The sequence below is a fragment of the Coregonus clupeaformis genome, chromosome 7 (assembly GCF_020615455.1).
Source record: "Coregonus clupeaformis isolate EN_2021a chromosome 7, ASM2061545v1, whole genome shotgun sequence".
NCBI classification, from domain to species: domain Eukaryota; kingdom Metazoa; phylum Chordata; class Actinopteri; order Salmoniformes; family Salmonidae; genus Coregonus; species Coregonus clupeaformis.
In genome coordinates, this window is record NC_059198.1 from 18,500,721 (window position 1) to 18,522,439 (window position 21,719).

The 21,719-nt window shown below is 46.7% G+C and overlaps 1 protein-coding gene across 1 annotated transcript in view; it reads left to right on the forward strand.

The window, feature by feature from the left end:
• malrd1 (MAM and LDL receptor class A domain containing 1) overlaps positions 1-21,719 on the forward strand; it is a 146,960-nt gene that overhangs the window by 70,144 nt on the left and 55,097 nt on the right. Inside the window, exons 17-21 of the mRNA XM_041881133.2 lie at positions 7,562-7,809; positions 9,513-9,692; positions 11,496-11,601; positions 18,279-18,524; positions 19,574-19,731. Of these exons, the coding sequence (XP_041737067.2) occupies positions 7,562-7,809; positions 9,513-9,692; positions 11,496-11,601; positions 18,279-18,524; positions 19,574-19,731 (938 nt within the window). The remainder of the gene's footprint in view (positions 1-7,561; positions 7,810-9,512; positions 9,693-11,495; positions 11,602-18,278; positions 18,525-19,573; positions 19,732-21,719) is intronic.

The window sequence follows — 21,719 nt, forward strand, 5'->3', positions numbered from 1 at the left end:
TGTCAGTTGAAGTATTGCATGTAACACAGTTATATAATCTGCAGCATGGTCAAGCAAGTTAATGTTTTCAAAGGTTTACTAAACAACTACTGATTTAGAACCACAGAGTTACCACAAGTCAACACAAAGACAACAGGAGAACTGCCTCCGCTATTCCAGCACCAATTCAACTTAAAGATTTAAACATCATCAAATCAACAAGGCTATTTATGCTTAGTTTAATACACTGAAAACAAACTTAAAGATACCGAAAACTATTTAGTCCAATCAATGTTGCTTAATATCATGTGGCTGTCCATGCGACTGATTTCTCTGTGTGTGTGTGTGTGTGCGCGTGCGCGCACAAGTAAAACATTTTTTTACTCACCCTACTTGTAGACTAGTTGAATGCCAATGCCATCCTCCTCTCTTTCATGTTGGCAAAACTGTCTATGGTCTGTCATACAGTACACCTTTAGTTTTGGTTGTCATAGGCTACCTAGCTAAAATGCTTGCTAGCCTAACTTCCTCACATGGGCAACAATGAACCAGCTAAGTTAGCTAGCTAGTTAACATGAGCCTACTAGGCTAAATCTAGGCTACATACTGAACTTCAATCGTCACAGGCCAGTGGCACAAAATATTAATATATGGTTCGATCAGAATCACCGTCATAATCATTGGCCTGTACAGAGAATTAAGTCAAAACCACAAGTCCAAATCCCCATCTCCATCCATGTCATCAACACAAGCATACCAGAAACAAGTTTTTCTGAAAATTATGTTTTGCTTAGGAAGTGATTTGATTGGTGTTGTCACGCTCATTGATGAACGGGTCAGACCAAGGCGCAGCGTGATATGCAAACATGTTTATTACACGAATGAACACACGACAAAACAATAAACTAACGACACGTGAAGTCCTACGGTAACACAACAAACCTTTGTGATGTCACGAGAGGCTGTGTCCTGGAGGGACGTTACATCCCCCTGAGGTGGCTGCAAACCCAGACAGCTATGGCTCCATCTGCTGGTATGGTCGGGAACTCCAACCCTCTATGGCCAATCTTCCCACGCAGCTGAAACCAATCAGGAGCTGATGAGCTGAAGGTTTGTTGAAGGGAAGAGACACACTGGGGGTGAGTGTGTGGGGGTGAAGAGACACGGTCTCCAACCTGGGCTCTCTGGAGGACAAGAGTGCTGCACGTCCACTTCCATGAGGAATATAAGGATTTGGAGATACTTACCTTTGGGAAATACTCACCTTTGGATATATGCACCTGTGGAAATACGTGTGGGACATTTGGAAGGACGTTTTGCTGGGTTGGCCACTAGCTGCAACGTGGAATACAGTAAGACTGGGGAAAAGTTATTTGAGCGAGGGAGAGTTATGATTTTGGATGTGGAAGAGACATCCCTGAACTGTTAACCCTTAAAGAGCCACCAGAGAACAGAATTGTGTTATACTTTCGTTAGTTTCCCAAGACCTTTAATAAAATCCTTGTTTTGGTTGAACCTGGTCTCCTTGCACTACTTGAGCAATCCCGCTGAAAGCTGTGTAGCCTCTCGTGACATCACAGATGGTGGAGAATACAGGCACGCTCAAGCGTTAATAGTGCATGTCAGAGGAGGATACCGAAGGTTTGATCACCCAGTTTTCCAAGTTGGCCGTAGGCTCCCCGCCCGACTGAAATGGAGGACATATTGAAAGCCCTTGTTGCTGGCCAGCAAGCCCAGATGCAAGCAAACGTGGCTCTCTTGGAGGAGCAAAAGAAAGCCAACCTTCTGAAGGCAGAGGAATTGCAGTTGCAGAGACAGAGGGTGGTCCAAAATACCCGCCCAATAAAGGCAAGTGACTTTATATCTAAGATGGGAGCTACCGATGACATTGAGGCATACCTGCATGCATTTGAGGCCACGGCCACTAGGGAAGCCTGGCCCAAGCAACAGTGGGTTGGTCTGTTAGCCCCCTTTCTAACCGGGGAATCGCTGAATGCTGTCCGGGACCTGGGCCCTGACCAGGTTACTGACTATGATGCCCTGAAGTCTGAGATCCTCAGCAGATATGGACTCACAAAGTTTGGTATGGCCCAGCGCTTTCACAGCTGGACCTTCCAACCAGACCAACCTCCTCGGGCGCAGATGCATGAACTTGTCCGAATCGCAAGGAAATGGCTGGATCCGCAGAGGAATACAGCAGCGGCGGTGGTGGAGGCCGTTGTGGTGGATCGTTACCTACGCGCCCTGCCTTATGAGGCAAAACGGTTCATCAGTCAACAGGCCTTGACCACGGCTGATCTGACCGTGGAAGCTGTGGAAAAGTACCAGGCCACAGCGGAGATGCTGAATGCTTCCCAAAAAGACCCCAGGAGTGCGCCCCCACCACAAATGGGAAGAACCCGTCCAAAGGACCCCAAGGTCTCGAACCCAGCCACGTCAGGACTTATCCCGGCTCCAGGGGGAGCCAGAAACCAGGCGGGTCCAAGAAGAGTACACCAGGAGGGGGAAACTCGACAGTGTTACCGGTGTGGGGAGATGGGACATATCTCCTGGCAGTGTGGGAAACCAGCCGATGAACCTATGCCCACTGCGGAGTCCTCCAGCTCAGCACCCACACACCGTTTTGCCTCGCTCTTGGGAGTCGTAGATGGCGGCCCAGATCGACCCCCCCACCTGCCCGGTAACTGTGAATCACCATGATGTGGAGGCCTTACTGGATTCTGGTAGCCGGGCCACCCTGGTGCGTAAGGATTTGGTGGGCCCAACGTGTCTGACCCCGGGGAAAGTCCTCCCAGTTTCCTGTGTCCATGGGGACACCAGAGAATACCCCATTACTGAACTTACAATGACCAGCACACGGGGAACCATACACACGACGGCGGGGGTGGTTGATTCCCTCCCCGTCCCTGTCCTAATTGGACGAGACTGCCCAGCCTTTTACCCACTCTGGAGAGAGTCTCAGGAGAGGATAACCCGAGTACCTCGGAAACGGAGAGGCAAGACTCATCCTGGGAAGGCTCCGGTGCAATCCTCCGAGTTACTCACTCCCGCCCCGGGCTCTGATAGGGATGGCAGGTGCCCAGACCGACACAGAGACGGAGCTACAGAATCTGGACAAAGAACTGTCTGGTCTGAAGGGGACCGCTGAGAGGTATCGTTTGTTAAAGCAACAGTTAGACATGAAGACAGAAGAGTTAGATATCCTCCAGGCTAAACTCCAACAGAGCTCCTTCACTAAGCAACAGGAGGAGCTGGAGAGGCTGCGCAGGACCATCGAGGAGTGTGAGGAGACCCTGCGCAGTAGTAAGGAGGTCCAGAAGAAGGCAGAGGAGAAGTACAAGGTGTTGGAGAACAAGATGAAGAATGCGGAGGCAGAGAGAGAGAAGGAACTGAAAGCTGCTCAACAGAAGCTAAACTCTGCTAAAACCAAGGCTGATGCGTTCAGTAAGAAACTCAAGGAGAGACAACAGGAGGCAGAGTCCCTGGTCCTAGAGTTGGAGGAGTTGAAGAGAGAGCAGTCTGGCAAGCACCACGGCAATGCGGACGCCCTCTCCCGGCGTGATGCCTTCTTCGCTGCCTTTACCCCGACGAGGACGTCGGACCCGAGGAGGGGGATGTGTGATGTCACGAGAGGCTGTGTCCTGGAGGGACGTTACATCCCCCTGAGGTGGCTGCAAACCCAGACAGCTATGGCTCCATCTGCTGGTATGGTCGGGAACTCCAACCCTCTATGGCCAATCTTCCCACGCAGCTGAAACCAATCAGGAGCTGATGAGCTGAAGGTTTGTTGAAGGGAAGAGACACACTGGGGGTGAGTGTGTGGGGGTGAAGAGACACGGTCTCCAACCTGGGCTCTCTGGAGGACAAGAGTGCTGCACGTCCACTTCCATGAGGAATATAAGGATTTGGAGATACTTACCTTTGGGAAATACTCACCTTTGGATATATGCACCTGTGGAAATACGTGTGGGACATTTGGAAGGACGTTTTGCTGGGTTGGCCACTAGCTGCAACGTGGAATACAGTAAGACTGGGGAAAAGTTATTTGAGCGAGGGAGAGTTATGATTTTGGATGTGGAAGAGACATCCCTGAACTGTTAACCCTTAAAGAGCCACCAGAGAACAGAATTGTGTTATACTTTCGTTAGTTTCCCAAGACCTTTAATAAAATCCTTGTTTTGGTTGAACCTGGTCTCCTTGCACTACTTGAGCAATCCCGCTGAAAGCTGTGTAGCCTCTCGTGACATCACACCTTATACAGAACAAGATCCCACAACCCACTAGTGCCAATAGGCTGCCTAAGTATGGTCCCCAATCAGAGACAATGAGCGACAGCTGCCTCTGATTGGGAACCACACTGGCCAACATAGATCTAGACATACTAGACTTACAACATAGACCTACACCACATAGAAAATACACACCCTGACTCAACAAATAAGAGTCCCCAGAGTCAGGGCGTGACAGTACCCCCCCCCCCCCCAAAGGTGCGGACTCCGACCACACAACCTTTACTTAACAGGGTAGGGGCCGGGTGGGCATTCCGCCTCGGAGGCGGATCCGGCTCCGGGCGTGACAACCACCTATTCTCCGCCTCCCTGTTGCCCCCCTGGTCTGGTCTGGACCTCGGCGCGCTGCTTCCCCTCTCCTTCCTCCCACTATACTCCAAGCCCTGTCTGGACCCTGGTGTGGGAGACCCCGAACCTGGAGAGGGGCTGACGTCTGGGTCTGGACTGGAGCCGCTGACCGGAGCTGGACCGGGCACCGGTGGAGCGGACTGCTCAGGCTCCGGACTGGAGCCGCTGACCGGATCTGGACTGGACCCCGGTGGAGCGGACTGCTCTGGCTCCGGAGTGGAGCCGCTGACCGGAGCTGGATCAGGCACCGGTGGAGCGGACTGCTCTGGCTCCGGAGTGGAGCCGCTGACCGGAGCTGGACTAGACCCCGGTGGAGTGGACTACTCTGGCTCTGGAGTGGAGCAGCTGACCGGAGCTGGATCAGGCACCGGTGGAGCGGACTTCTCTGGCTCCGGACTGGAGCAGCTTACCGGAGCTGGATCAGGCACTGGTGGAGCGGACTGCTCTGGCTCCGGACTGGAGCAGCTGACCGGAGCTGGATCAGGCACTGGTGGAGCGGACTGCTCTGGCTCCGGACTGGAGCTGCTGACTGGTGCCGGACCAGACACCGGTGGAACGGGCACGGGCCGTGCCGGACTGGACACACTCACCACTGGTCTGGTGCGAGGAGCAGGCACGGGCCGAACCGGACTAGGAACATGCACCACTGGCTTAGTGCGAGGAGCAGGAACAGGCCGGGCCGGGCTGGCGACACGCACCACTGGCTTGGTGCGAGGGGCAGGAACAGGCCGGGCCAGGCTGGCGACGCGCACCACTGGCTTGGTGCGAGGGGCAGGAACAGGCCGGGCCGGGCTGGCGGCGCGCACCACTGGCTTGGTGCGAGGAGCAGGAACAGGACGGGCCGGGCTGGCGACGCGCACCACTGACTTGGTGCGAGGGACAGGAACAGGCCGGGCCGGACTGGCGACGCGCACCACTGGCTTGGTGCGAGGAGCAGGAACGGGCCGGACCGGACTGCGAAGGCGGACTGGAGGTCTGGAGCGGAGAGTTGGCACAACCCGTCCTGGCTGGCTACCCACTTTCGCACTACACGTGCGGGGCGCTGGCACAGGACGCACTGGGCTGTGCATGCGTACTGGCGATACAGCTCGTAGAACTGGCGCAGGATATGCGGGACCGAGGAGGTGTACTGGAGACCAGGAGCGTTGAGCCGGCACACCCCGTCCTGGCTGGATGCCCATCTTTGCACGGCACGTGCGTGGTGCAAGCACAGGACGTACAGGACTGTGCCGGCGCACTGGCGACACAGTACATAGCTCCACATAACACGGAGCTTGCCCAGTCATATGCCTTCTCGCGTGAGTACGGGGAGTTGGCTCTGCTCTAACCCTAGGCTCCGCCAACCACCCCGTGTGCCCCCCAAAAAAATTATCTTGGGGCTGCCTCTCGGGCTTCCTCCTTGACCGGCCTCCTCCGTGTTGCCGTTGCTCCTCTCCTGCCTGGGCATCTACCTTAGCCCATGGTCCTTTCCCCGCAAATATCTCTTCCCATGACCACAACTTACCCACCTGTGACATGGCCCTTCGCTCCGCCTGGGCACGCTGCTTGGTCCTCGTTTGGTGGGATCTTCTGTCACGCTCGTTGATGAACGGGTCAGACCAAGGCGCAGCGTGATATGCAAACATGTTTATTACACGAATGAACACACGACAAAACAATAAACTAACCTTATACAGAACAAGATCCCACAACCCACTAGTGCCAATAGGCTGCCTAAGTATGGTCCCCAATCAGAGACAATGAGCGACAGCTGCCTCTGATTGGGAACCACACCGGCCAACATAGATCTAGACATACTAGACTTACAACATAGACCTACACCACATAGAAAATACACACCCTGACTCAACAAATAAGAGTCCCCAGAGTCAGGGCGTGACAGGTGTGAAGCCAAATCCAAACTGGCCTACCTTGGGGGGCGTTTTGCTGCACCAGGACAACCCACAGTTGAGCTCAACTCAACACTGATTGGCTAATTCTTTTAGAATTTCTTTATCAAGGGAGGCCAAATGCTTGCTGGCATCAATCAATCAAACGCTACAGCGGCAACATGTTATACTCTTCTGGTCCAGACAGCATCAGATACATGGGCTACACATACTGAGACAGAGGGGCGCTGTTTCCCTCGCTCTGATGATTTCTCCGGTGAGATTCAACCACTTGCGAATTAAAATAAAATTATGAAAACAGAGAGAGAGAGACGAAAGATACATTATTTTATCATTTCACATTTTGTATTGGTTAAATAGCATGTAGAAGTGTTTAGAAAACATATTCTCTCCCTATTTACAATAAAAGTGAATCCAAAATGATACAATACATTATTTACCGTTCATTTCTATTGGGCACAAAATTATCTGAAACACAACCAAAACAAACAGCAAATGCATCCAACATGTTTGTAGAGTGATAAGCTTGATGTAATCATTGCGTGCTAGGAATATGGGACCAAATACTAAACTTTTGACTACTTTAATATACATAAGTGAATTTGTCTGAATACTTTTGGTCCCCTAAAATGGGGGGACTATGTACAAAAAGTGCTGTAATTTGTAAACGGTTCACCTGATATGGATGAAAATACCCTAAAAATAAAGCTGACAGTCTGCACTTTAGCCTCACAGTCATTGTCGTTTCAAATCCAAAGTGCTGGAGTACAGAGCCAAAACAACAAAATATATGTCACTGTCCCAATACTTTTGGAGCTCACTGTTGGTTGTAATCTCATTGATCAACGTCTCAACCAAATATTAATCAATTATCCACGTTGAAATGATGTGATGTGCCAAGTGGGGAAGTTCTTTATAAGCCCACAGTATGTCATGGTAAGTATACTAATGACTAATTCATCTCTCTCTCTCTCTCTCTCTCTCTCTCTCTCTCTCTCTCTCTCTCTCTCTCTCTCTCTCTCTCTCTCTCTCTCTCTCTCTCTCTTTCTCTTACAGAGGGCTTCAGCGGACACTGCAACTTTGAGTTTGACCTCTGCTCCTGGCGCCAGTGCCAGCAGGACAATTTCGATTGGCTTATCAAAGCGGGTAGCACACCGACTGCTGGCACAGGGCCATCTACTGACCACACCCTACAGGATCCGTCTGGCCACTACCTCTATGTGGAGAGCTCTTTCCCTCAGGCAACTGGAGACGCCGCCCGAATCTCAGGACCCCTCCTCAGCCGCAGGAGCAAGCAGTGCAAGGTCAGGCAAAGGTCAAGGTCAGGGCAGAGACTGTAGATAACAGTTCGGAAGCCATGTGGGTGTTACTGGGTTGAAATAAAAGGGTCATCTGATCAGTACATGGACACAATGGTTGGTCCTGGTCGGTACCTGGATGGGAGACCAGGTGGTGTTGGAGGGCCAGTAGGAGGCACTCTTTCCTCTGGTCTAAAAAATAAATATCCCAATGCCCCAGGGCAGTGATGGGGGACATTGCCCTGTGTAGGGTACCTTCTTCCGGATTAGACGTTAAACGAGTGTCCTGACTCTCAATGGTCACTAAACATCCCATGGCACTTATCGTAAGACTAGGGGTGTTAAGTCCGGTGTCCTGGCAAAATTCCCAATCTGGCCATCATACCATCATGGCCACTTAATTATCCGCAACTTCCAATTGTCTCATTCATCCTCCCTCCTCGCCCCTCTAACTATTCCCCAGGTCGCTGCTGTAAATGAGAATCTGTTCTCAGTCAATTTATCTGGTAAAATAAGGGATAAATATACAAAGGGTCCATAAGTCCCGTGTAGCTCAGTTGGTAGAGCATGGCGCTTGCAATGCCAGGGTTGTGGGTTTGATTCCCACAGGGGACCAGTATGAAAATATATGCACTCACTAACTGTAAATCGCTCTAGATAAGAGCGTCTGCTAAATGACTAAAATGTAAAAAAATAAGTGTGGGTTATAAGGTGTGTAATGATTTGGTTTATTTGCTTTAAAGTCAAATTCAGTGTGGAGGTGTAATCCACCATACAAACCTACAGACAGATTAAGGGAGGAGGTTTAGGTAGATTATGAAGTAGAATTGGGGGAATATGTGTAAATGGCTGGGTCAGTCAGTATCTCCTCCCTTTGTGTGTGATGAGATCAGCCAGTGAAGTGGGTGAGTCCAGGGGCCATCTCGCTTCTCTCTCTGACTGAGCTCACCTCAGTCAGTGTGTCTGAGGCCAGCCTTCTTATTGACTGCCTCGTCTGTATGGAACTGTGTCTGTCTCATCCCGGGCCGGACCTGTCAATCAATCACACGCAGCTGACAAGCACCAATTAAATGGAGCGAATAGAGGAGGGGAAGAGAGGGAGGAGAGAAGAAGCGGTAGTTCAGTCTTCTCTCCTGAGAGTAGGGCTTTTCACTGCATCCCCCCTCCCTCTGCATCTAGTTGCATTTGGTAGAAAACCCCTGTAGAACTCCTTAGCACTGCGTTTGAGTGGCGGACTTCGTGGGCTAGCCATAATGAACAGGGGAAATGGAAGGAAATGAAAGGAGCTACGGAGATGACCGTTTTCATTCACAACAAATGACCTTTGTATATAGACCTCTTGCTTTGCTTTCATGGTCTGCAGTGAGGTGAAAATAATGTTCATAATAAGAGTGTTGCAGTGAAAAGTCAATGGTAAAGCAGAAAGCATGAGTCTCAGGTGCTTGTTACTTTGTTCAGACTTACTGAATATCATTTACAGGACCAAGTCAGGGGTATTTCAACTTCACTCTAATGAGAAGAGAAAAGTCTGTCAATGCTTAAATATCATGGTATTTCTCAGACTGTCTATGCTTAGCCAACTAGAAATTTGATGGTACGGATGGTGGTATTTTAAGATGACGAGTTAGTTAAACCAATTAAACTTGGTTACACTTGCATGACTTCACTATGTTTGTCACTTTCCCTTGTGTGTCCCTTCCCTTCTCCAGATCCGCTTCTACCTGCACATGTCTGGAGACGGCCTCGGAACACTGAACGTGTTCCAGGTCACCAGCTCCTCAGGTCACCAGCTCCTCCTCAACCTGACTGGAGACCAGGGAAACTACTGGCAGAGGAGGGACATCCAGCTGACCTCTCAGGAAGACTTCCGGGTCACCTTCGAGGGCAAGGTTATGAACATTTTATTGAATTCTTGTGACTTGTGTTCATCTTGTACATATCTGGTATAGCATTTGTATCTGTGAATGTTGCTGTTACAGTGCCGTGAAAAAGTATTTGCCCCCTTTCTGATTTTCTCTATTTTTGCATATTTTTGATACTGAATGTTATCAGATCTTCAACCAAAACCTAATATTAACTAAAGGGAACCTGAGTTTACAAATAAATAAATACAAATATACTTTATTTGTTTAATTAACAAAGTTATGTAACACCCAATTCCCCTGTGTGAAAAAGTAATTGCCCCCTTACACTCAATAACTGGTTGTACCACCTTTAGCTGCAATGACTGCAACCAAATACTTCCTGTAGTTGTTGATCAGTCTCTCACATCGCTGTGGAGGAATTTTGGCCCGCTCTTGCATGCAGAACTGCTTTATCTCAGCGACATTTGTAGGTTTTCAAGCATGAACTGCTAGTTTCAAGTCCTGCCACAACATCTCAATTGGGATTAGGTCTGGACTTTGACTAGGCCATTCCAAAACTTCAAATGTGTTGCTTTTTAGCCATTTTCATGTAGACTTCATTGTGTTTTGGATCATTGTCTTGCTGCATGACCCAGCTGCGATTCAGCTCACAGACAGATGACCTGACATTCTCCTGTAGAATTCTCTGATACAGAGCAGAATTCATGGTTCCTTCTATTAAGGGTAGTCGTCCAGGTCCTGAGGCAGAAAAGCATCCCCAAACCATCACACTACCACCACCATGCTTGACTGTTGGTATGAGGTTCTTGCTGTGGAATTAAGTGTTTGGTTTTCGCCAGGCATAATAGAACCCATGTCGTCCAAAAAGTTTACTCAGGTTTGCCAAAAAGCACCAGGAAGCACCTGGATGATCATCAAGACTTTTGGAAGAATGTTCTATGGACAGATAATTCAAAAGTATAACTTTTTGGATGATATGGGTCCCATTTATGCCTGGCGAAAACCAAACACTGCATTCAAAAGTAAGAACCCCATACCAACGGTCAAGCATGGTGATGGTAGTGTGATGGTTTGGGGATGCTTTGCTGCCTCAAGACCTTGATGACTTGCCTTAATAGAAGGAACCATGAATTATTCTCTATATCAGAGAGTTCAGGCCATCTGTCTGTGAGCTGGAGCTAAAAGTGCAGCTGGGTCATGCAGCAAGACAATGATCCAAAACACACAATCAAGTCTAAATGAAAATGGGTAAAAGCAATACATTTTAAGTTTTGGAATGGCCTAGTCAAAGTCCAGACCTAATCCCAATTGAGATGTTGTGGCAGGATTTAAAACGAGCAGTTCATGCTTGAAAGCCCACAAGTGTCCCTGAGTTACAGCAGTTCTGCATGGAAGAGTGGGCCAAAATTCCTCCACAGCGACATGAGAGACTGATCAACAACTACATGAGAAACTGATCAACAACTACAGGAAGCGATTGGTTGGAGTCATTGCAGCTAAAGGTGGCACAACCAGTTATTGAGTGTAAGGGGGCAATTACTTTAACACACAGGGGCACTGGGTGTTGCATAACTTTGTTTATTAAATAAATGAAATAAGTAAGTAATTGTTGTGTTATTTGTTCACTCAGGTTCCCTTTATCTAATATTAGGTTTTGGTGGAAGATCTGATAACATTCAGTATCAAAAATATGCAAAAGTAGAGAAAATTAGAAAGGGGGCAAACACTTTTTTACGGCACTGTATATGTTTACTATCTTTATCTTATCTGACTTGCCATAACTAATGTTCCCTCTGGAACAATTATGTTATTCTATTCTATCCTAAGGTGGGCCGCAGTGCCAAGGGGGACATCTGTCTGGATGACATCACCTTCTCACCAGGCTGCCTGCTCTCGTCTACGTCAGAAGCATTGGAGACTCCACCCCCATCAGGTATGATGTCATGATGTCACTCAGGGTAAATCTCAATAGTCTTAAGTGACCTCCTCGTCTCCTTGTTTTCTCTCCTTCATAATAGTCTGAAAACCTACCCACTGGGAATTGACTTTAGCCTGTTCAGTTCTTTCGCATTAGTGCAGATGATGGAAAGAAGGAAAATAAAGAACTTTGGGAGACCATTGGAACTTAGTTTGCATCCTAAATGGCACTCTGTTCCCTATTTGGTGCACTAATTTTGGCCAGTTGGCTCTGGTCCAAAGTAGTGCATTATTTAGGGAATAGGGTTTCATTTGAGACGTTAGTCATGGTTTTGCGGGCATAAATGACTGAGTGAACCAAGCGTTATCAGTCAGCGTATAAAGACCGGCTTGGTGTCCATTCAGATGATTGTACGTTTCCTCTGCATTCTTCCTGTTCTTTACGAGCCAACCTTTGAGAGACGAGAGAAAGGGACTACAACGTGAACTGATTTAGCGCCATTGTCACCGTTGTGCATAGCAGCTATAATTGCCCTTTCTAATTTATAGCTTTACTATTGTATTGGGTGCCGGAGAGGAAGAGAGGAGAGGACAGGGAGAGAAGAGGGGATGGGGAAGGCTTTGTGTGTGGCCTCTTTAAGGGACCCCTAGTGATCTGCTGGGCTGGACTATAGGGGCCTTAAACACAATAGTCCTGTTGTGTGCTTCTTTATATATCTCTCTCTTTCTCTCTCTCTCTGACTTACTCACAGCCATGAATGTGTATGAGAATGCAACCTAGCATGCTGTGAGTCTGCCAACAGGCAGGGGCATTAATTAGTCATCACATGGCTTTAATGGAGTCTTAGCCAAGTGGTAGTCAGTGGGAGTCAGTGGGAGTCAATGTGAATATGAGGATGTTGGTAATGATATGTTGATATCCAGCTTGCTCTCACACTGCCCATCACTATTCCTTGAGAGCTAAAATCCTGTAGGTTTTCACTCTAACCCTAGCAAAACAACTAACCTGTTTTACCAACTAGCTAATTATTAGAATCAGGTGTGCTAGATTAGGATTTGAGTGAAAACCTACAGGACGGTATCTCTCCAGGAACAGGGTTGGGCAGCCCTGACATAGGGAATAGGCTATAATTTGGGACATGTTCCATGTCCCTAGCCAAAATGACATCTTTAGCGATGACCCCAAGAGGAACTGGCCAGGATCCATCTGTCCCGACCCATCGTTTAAGAAACGCTGCAATGGAGAGAAAGACCTATGCCAAAATGGCTTTGACGGACATAGTTGAGAAAATGGTTGTCTTTTCTCTTACATTAAATATAAATTTGGCCAGAACAATGGCAGTATACTTAGTCCTCTCACTGGACATTTTATGTTAAACACATATATTATATTCCTTGGTCATTGATTGCACTGGAAAGGGAGTACGGACTGTTAATATAGTCAGAATAACACAATGTAGTCAAATGCCTAATAAAACAAAATTAGATACAAACAACAGAGGAGGGGAAGATCTAAGGGAGCGATACAGATGGTTTGTGTACTTGCATTAGAAGACGAGGCCACTCGTCCTTCCACTATCATTACCCCAACATTATTATTCCATTTGGAATGAGTCAATCACAAGGACGGCAGCCCCACAATCTCCTAGATCAATGACAAAATCAAATCTGATCAACAGTCGTGTTGTTCACCAGGCAAGCAAGGTCGACCTGGCTTTCGCTCTTCTTCCTTTTTAATCAATTTTCTATGATGAATGAAATGCGGCTGAACTTGTTTTCGTTCTTTCTCCCCTCCCCCCTTCTTCAGAAAGAAAGTGATAGCATCAGAAAACACTTTAGCAATTCTCTCAGATAAATCAAGCTTAAATCAAGCTCATATGTAGAATTCATGCCTTTTATGAGATGCTACTGTATGGATGTCTCCCAAATGGCACTCTATTCCCTATATAGTGTACTATTTTTGATCAGGACCATATGGGCCCTATGGTGCCATTGAATATGTAGCTTATGATGTATAATGGTATGTAAAAAACCTAACGACCGTGGACTAATCATATCAAAGGCGGTGGAGAACAGGCCTGTTGTTGAGGAGGACAGGGAGATGAAAGACATTCTATTCAGATGAGAGGGAATGATGGAAAGCCATGTAGGACAAGTATAATCAGACAGCAGTGTGACGGCACCTGATACAAGAAGAGAGTCATTACTGTAACAGGTCATTACCGTAACATTGTTGACAGTTTGGATGTGGTTGCTCTGTGATGGTATTGAGTAACACACAACCCACCAAAAAATAAACACAGATTCCACAGATTCTTCTACTCCCCAATCCACCAGGGGACAATGTCCTACCCAGGGTGAGTATATGGAGTTGAAGGGCAGTGGGTCATTACTGTACCAGTAGAGGCTGCTGAGGGGAGGACGGCTCATAATAATGGCTAGAATGGAGTGAATGGAATGGTATCAAACCATGTGTTTGATGTATTTGATACCATTCCACTGATTCCGCTCCAGCGATTACCACGAGCCCGTTCTACCCAATTAAGGTGCCACCAACCTCCTGTGCTGTGTACGGTGTCTATATTAGCACAGCTTAAGTGGAAAGTGGGGTAGGCACTAGGCAGGGTGAAGAAGGTGGTCAGCTCATCAGTAAAAACAAATAAATTAGATCCACTTTTAATGTACAGGCTCCTGAGCTATCATATCCCATAATGATCATCATATAAAAGTCCATTAATCCTCGGTTTAATCTGCACTAACATTCAGTCTTTGATGCAGAGGGTGGGAGAGATGGAGGTAGAGGTAAATTGGGGAATAAACTAGAGGCTGGCTTTGCTGTTATGATGGAAGATATTAGACCTGGGATCAAAAACTATTTGAAATCTTTCAAATACTTTGAGCATTTGCTCTATCCTGCTTGGAGTGCTAAGTGGGCAGGGTTTGCAGTTTTGGGACTATTCTGTTTGGTCCATTAAGCCAGGCAAACTCAATCAAGCACATATACATATGTTATAATGATTTCATACCATTTGAAACCAGCTATTTACAAAGGCAGAAACAACTTTCAACACTTAAAATGACTTGAATGTATGGAAATGATTGACCATCACGGTAGACCAAACTCTTTCTTCGTTACCTTTGAGAGGAGCAATGGCTTCCTGTTTTTCCATATCCATGGATGGTCCCAAATTGCACCCTGTTCCCTTTATGGTGTCCTACTATTGACTGTAGGGCTCTGGTCAAAAGTAGTGCACTATATAGGGAATAGGGTGCCATTTGGGATGTATTTCAAATCAAATCAAATTGTATTGGTCACATACACGTGTTTAGCAGATGTTATTGCAGGTGTAACAAAATGCTTGTGCTTCTAGCTCTGACAGTGCAGTAATATCTAACAAGTAATATCTAACAATTTCACAACATATACCCAATACACACAAATCTAAGTAAGGAATTAATTAAGAATATATACATTTACTGTATGGACGAGTGATGTCAGAGCGGCATGGACTAAGATACAGTAGAATAGTATAGAATACAGTATATACATATGATATGAGTAATGCAAGATATGTAAACATTATTAAAGTGGCTAGTGTTCAATTTCTTAAAGTGCCAGTGATTTCTAGTCTATGTCTATAGGCAGCAGCCTCTAATGTGCTAGTGATGGCTGTTTAACAGTCTGATGGTCTTGAAATAGAAGCTGTTTTTCAGTCTCTCGGTCCAAGCTTTGATGCACCTGTACTGACCTCGCCTTCTGGACAATAGCGGGGTGAACAGGCAGTGGCCGGGTGGTTGATGTCTTTGATGATCCTTTTGGCCTTCCTGTGACATCGGGTGCTGTAGGTGTCCTGGAGTGAGGGTAGTTTGCCCCCGGTAATGGGTTGTGCAGACCGCACCACCCTCTGGAGAGCCTTGCGGTTGTGGGTGGTGCTGTTGCCGTACCAGGCTGTGAAACAGCCCGACAGAATGCTCTCAATTGTGCATCTGTAAAAGTTAATGAGGGTTTTAGGTGCCAAGCCAAATTTATTTAGCCTCCTGAGGTTGAAGAGGCTCTGTTGCGCCTTCTTCACCACACTGTCTGTGTGGGTGGTCCGTTTCATTTTGTCAGTGATGTGTATTTGTTTTATTTTTTATATTTTTAATTTTACCTTTATTTAACTAGGCAAGTCAGTTAAGAACCAATTCTTATTTACAATGACGGCCTACACCGGCCAAACCCGGACAACACTGGGCCAATTGTGCGCCAATTGTGTATGCCAAGGAACTTGAAGCTTTCCACCTTCTCCACTGCGGTCCCGTCGATGTGGATAGGGGCGTGCACCCTCTGCTGTTTCCTGAAGTCCACGATCATCTCCTTTGTTTTGTACTACTGTGGTGGTATCATATTCCTTCTGGTACTGTGCACCTGAAGAAGTGGAACAAAAGATTAGAGGGGATTTATCCCGCTTTCTTTGCTTTAATTACTGGGACCACCCCTCTTCATCACGCATCATCACGCCTCTCTAATACTCCAAAACCCCAAGTCTGACACCACTGGAATGCCTGGCTCCTATACAGCCCAAATTCCAGCCCCACATCCCCTCTCCTCAGCCCTCTACTCCCCCTTCTTCTGATACAATGCCTTACTGCTCCCCTCCTTTGTCCTCCTAAGCCACTGACTGAAAGAGAGGCTAATGTATCATTCAGATCGTCTGCTTGTTTGGCTTACTTTTTATATACAATTTGAATTCTTGGCCTTTTAGGTCTCTTTGCTTGTTTTGCGATTTTAGGATCAGCTTTGCCTTTTAGATCACAATTAATAACATTACATGGACAAAGTGGGAACTGATCCTAGATCAGCACTCCTACTCTGAGAAACTAGATGTTATTAGCCCTACATTATGAAGGTGAAGTTTTGATCATGCAGAGAAGATCTTACCATCTCAATATCAGCATTATCCAAAAGCACCTTCCTCTTTATTGGCACCTTGGGCCTTTTTATCTAGTCTGCGTGTGTGTGTGCCTGCGCATGTGTACATGTACACTACATGACCAAAGGTATGTGGACACCTGCTCATCGAACATCTCATTCCAAAATCATTGGCATTAATATAAAGTTGGTCCCCCCTTTGCTGCTATAACAGCCTCCACTCTTCTGGGAAGGCTTTCCACTAGATGTTGGAACTTTTCTGCGGGGAATTGCTTCCATTCAGCCACAAGAGCGTTAGTGAGGTCGGGCACTGATGTTGGGCGATTAGGCCTGGCTCGCAGTCGGCGTTCCAATTAATCATAAAGGGCTTCGATGGGGTTGAGGTCAGGGCTCTGTGCAGCCCAGTCAAGTTCTTCCACACTGATCTCGACAAACAATTTCTGTATGGACCTCGCTTTGTGCACGGGGGCATTGTCATGCTAAAACAGGAAAGGGCCTTCCCCAAACTGTTGCCACAAAGGTGGAAGCACAGAATCGTCTAGAATGTAATTGTATGCTGTAGAATTAAGATTTCCCTTCACTGGAACTAAGGGAAAACAGCCCCAGACCATTATTCCTCCTCCACCAAACTTTACAGTTGGCACTATGCATTTGGCCAGGTAGTGTTCTCCTGGCATCCGCCAAACCCAGATTAGTCCGTCGGACTGCCAGATGGTTAAGCGGGATTCGTCACTCCAGAGAACGCGTTTCCACTGCTCCAGAGTCCAATGGCGGCGAGCTTTAATCCACTCCAGCCAACGCTTAATATTGCACATGGTGATCTTAGGCTTGTGTGTGGCTACTCAGCCATGGAAACCCATTTCATGAAGCTCCCTCAATGAACTGTTATTGTGCTGACGTTGCTTCCAGAGGCAGTTTGGAACTCGGTAGTGAGTGTTGCAACCGAGGACAGTGCCACATTGAAAGTCACTTCAGTAAGGCCATTCTACTACCAATGTTTGTCAATGGAGATTGCTTGGCTGTGCTCGATTTTATACACCTGTCAGCAACGGGTGTGGCTGAAATAGCCAAATCCACTAATTTGAAGGGGGGTACTTTTGTATATAGAGTCTATGTCTGATAATTGTTAGGTCTTAAGATCAGAGCCAACACAAATCCACAGGGAATTCACACAGCTGCTGTTTGTGCACTGAATGAATACGACCTTTAGTTGTGCACTATTTGTTTTGATTTCAATACATCATTGATTTCTTATCTCACTGTCCTTTGTCCAGTCTGGTCCTGCTTATTACCCTAGTCTCTTGGCTGCATGTTGTAGCATGATCCATAACATTGCTACAGTACTTTTGTGTCCCAAATGGCACCCTATTTCATATATAGTGCACTACATTTGACCAAGGCCCAAAAGTAGTGCACTTTATAGGGAATAGAGTGCAATTTGGGACACAACCCTAGTGCTGGGCAGCCTGACCTTACCCTCTTTCATTTGAGTGGTGCTTCACTTCACTAATGGCTGACCCATGACCTCTACTCTACATGATGTATGAGGAAGCTAATGCAAGCCAACACCATGCTAGCTACACACACAGATCCGGACACTGCTGCAGTTTCCCTTTGCCTTCATGTGCAAGCCATTGAATGTTATAAAATAGATTGACTTTGTGTAATTCTCAATAAATGGCCTCTCACTCGGTCAGTATGTGTGTGTGTGTGTGTGTGCGTGTCTGTCTGTCTGTCTCATGCTTATATTATGCATTATAATCAGTGTGTGTGCTCCCTAGACTCCTGTCCTCTTGGCCACCTGCAGTGTGAGAATGGCCAGTGTTTCCATCCAGACAAGAGCTGTGACTTCGTAGACGTTTGTGGCGATGGCACCGATGAAAAGGATTGTGGGACTTCCTGCTCTTTCGAGAATGGTCGCTGTGGTTGGAAGAGCTCCCTGGCTGACAACTTTGATTGGGCGTTGGGGGTTGGCTCAGTCCAGGGCATAAGACCTCCATTTGACCACACTCTGAAGAATGAACATGGTAGTGTATTAGTGTATTTCTCTCTGCAATTTCTATGTGAATTCCCCTTATAGTCCAGGCGATATGTGCATTTTTCCCCCCACTTTTTATAAAAACATGAAACTTGGTACACTTGCACAGTTTGGGGCTCTGAACAGTTCGGGCCTCTGAGCACCTTGCCATGGTGGCTATTTCTCTATCCCACCATAACCGGACAATGTATTTTTTCTTCATACTGTATCTGCTGAACCAAACATGAAAACATAGAATAGAGTCCAATAATGTACTTGGATTGATTTGAGGAAGTGGATATAAGTTTGCTTTTTTACATTCCCTACCACCTCTGCGAATAAATTAAAACCCATATCCCAGAATTTGATGAGATAGTTGGATCACAATTCTTGGCTCAAGGTGGAGAGGATTGATAAGAAAAATAACATTCGTAATGTTTATGCATTTTAACATCTGTGTCTGGAATGGAAATTCATAACTTCTTCACAGCAGCTTTGATAGAGAAATACATTTGAGCAGAATAAACCCTATGGACGTGTCCCAAATAGCATCCTATTCCTTATATAGTGCATTCCCTACATAGGGCCCAAAGGGCTCTGGTCAGTAGTATTGCACTATATAGGGAATAGGATAGGATGCCATTAAGGTGTATCACTTAGACAAGGTATTGAATGACTATTAATCTGCAGTATCTTGAGAAGCTTTTGAACTTACTCAGAGCCACATATATGAATGATCATACTCTTCCAGTCTGTAGAATGTTCTAGATCACTGACTCATGTTGAATCCAGCACATTCTTTTCTAACTTTGGAGGTTTGATCATTGACTTGTGAAACTTTTCTGTGCCCTCTGCAATGGCAACCACCGAAGGCACTAAGGGGCAGTTGCAGTGATCGCCACCTCATGACTCTCCCTCGCACCCCTATGACCTAACTGTATTTTGTCACCATCAGCAAGAGCAATCTGAGGAGGTGGCTATCAATCTGCCTCACACCTCTCTCACTCTCTCACTCTCTCTCTCTCTCTCTCTCTCGCTCTCTCTCTCACACACACCCAGGTCATTTTGTCTATCTGGAGGCCACTCCAGTGGGATTTAAAGGTGATAAGGCTCACATGAAGAGCTCTGTGTGGAAGGAGTCCAGTGCCACCTGCAAGCTCACCTTCTGGTACTACATTTCCCACAAAGCATCAGGCACCATCCGCTTACTGGTCAAGGTACGAATGTTATTTTACTTCTTGTTGAGGTATGGACATAATATGGAATAGTGTCTGCATTTACATTGAATGCAGCAAGAAATAGCTATGTTTGCACTTTGAAGCATTCAATGTACTGTCCATAGGATGTCAGCAAAAAAAGTTAGTACCATTGCTGATGACTCGCGTAGACGGCTGTGTCCCAAATGGGCCCAGGAACAGTAATGTCATATTAGAGCTGCTGTCCTGTTGCCATGTTCTCTGTAATTTTCGGAGGGGTGAGCCAAACACCGGTCACTCTCCATGCCAGCGCTCCATAGGCTGGATGTCTGCAGGTGTGCAGAGACTGGCGGGGTGTGAGGGGTTTTCCCAGACCAGGGTAGACCCACCCCACCTGCTGGGCTGAGGGTACACCAGCACCCCTGCCAGCTCCACTTGTTAAGCTGACACACCATCATTTTTCTTTTTCTTGACTATGTATTTGACTTGCAAGTTGTTGCTGTGTGTTTTTTATAGTTTTGCTATGGCAGGGTTCTCTTGTTTCTTGCTGCGCATTGTTTGTTTACTCTCAAACCTGATTAAACTTGGCAAGGTAGTGCTCAAGGTTAAGGTGCAAACAAAGCTTTAGATCAGCAGGTTTGTGTGTGTGTGTGTGTGAGATACTCTGTCACTCTGTGTTTAGCTACGGCATGTGAGTCATGGTACAGGCCATGCATGTTGAGCACACGCACGCACGCAAACACATACAAACACACACACACTGCTCTGTGTGTTAGCATACACATGTGGTACTGTGTGTGTGTGTATGTGTGCTTGACACCGAGTGTGCGTGTGTGTGTTAGCTTTCACGAGTGGTTCCCTGTGTGTGTGAGCTTGCACACACAGCAAGAACCATTCTGTGCAATTTGCAAAGCAGGTCAGGAAGTCATCATGTAAATTCCAGTAAAGCCTCTTATTCCTCTTCTAGCAAGCAGCAAGGGGTGGTATCCCACCTACAGGAATTAGCATTTCATTAAGCTTCCCCTAATAAAGGAGGCAACTGTTATGCTAATAACCAAGATAATGCCTTATGCAAGAGGTTGCACTGCTAGCGGTAAAACACGCTAGCGTAACAGAGCTCATGGTGCATGTTGAGTGTGTAAGAGCAAAATGGCACCCTATTTCCTATATAGTGCCTGGTCAAAAGTAGTGCACTATACCGGGAATTGGGTGCCTTTGAGATCCACCTTAGTCCAATGCACCAGAGCCTGAAGCTAACTGTGTGCCTTGTCAGAGGTTGGTTGCTAAGGGGATGGTTGTTTAGAAATCATTTAAACCCCCACAACATCCATTTTTGGCAATGGTGTCATCTCTGTGATTTCAGTAGATGACTGTAATAAGTTAAAATAACAGAATGTAATCATCTGTTTTCACAGAAATGTGCCTTGCATCATAACAAAATCATTACAGGACATAAAAACCAGCAACAGACACTTTACAAAAACATATGGGGACAGGGGACTGTACACGTGCAGTGATAAAAGTGATTATCAACCTTATTCACATCACAGATCAGGAATCGCATATGAGTCTGTAAAGTGCAGTAGTGCAGTTCTATGTATGAAGGTAATGTGCAACATTATTTTCATTTTACTTCTCCCACTCATTTAACTGAGCTGCATTGCTTGGATTTTGAGCCCGCCAGGCTATCCCATAGGATAGTGCAGACTGCTGGGCTAATTTTTGTCATAGTGCTGGACCTGGGATTTTTTACCACTTTATTGAACCATTTATGTAATGACCAAGGGGGAGACAGGCAGGTGACAGTAACATATTAAAGAGTTGGAATTGGGATTGAACCCCGGTCTTTGGTGAGGAGACGAGTATATATGTGTCTAGGCCGGGAGCATTAGTGCTAGACAGCGGGCTATGCACAATTGGATCTGGAATTTGACTCTAACCCGCTGACTGTTTGATTGGACTGTGACTTGTGGAGTGGCAGCTTGACATGTAGGATCTTCGGGAGATGT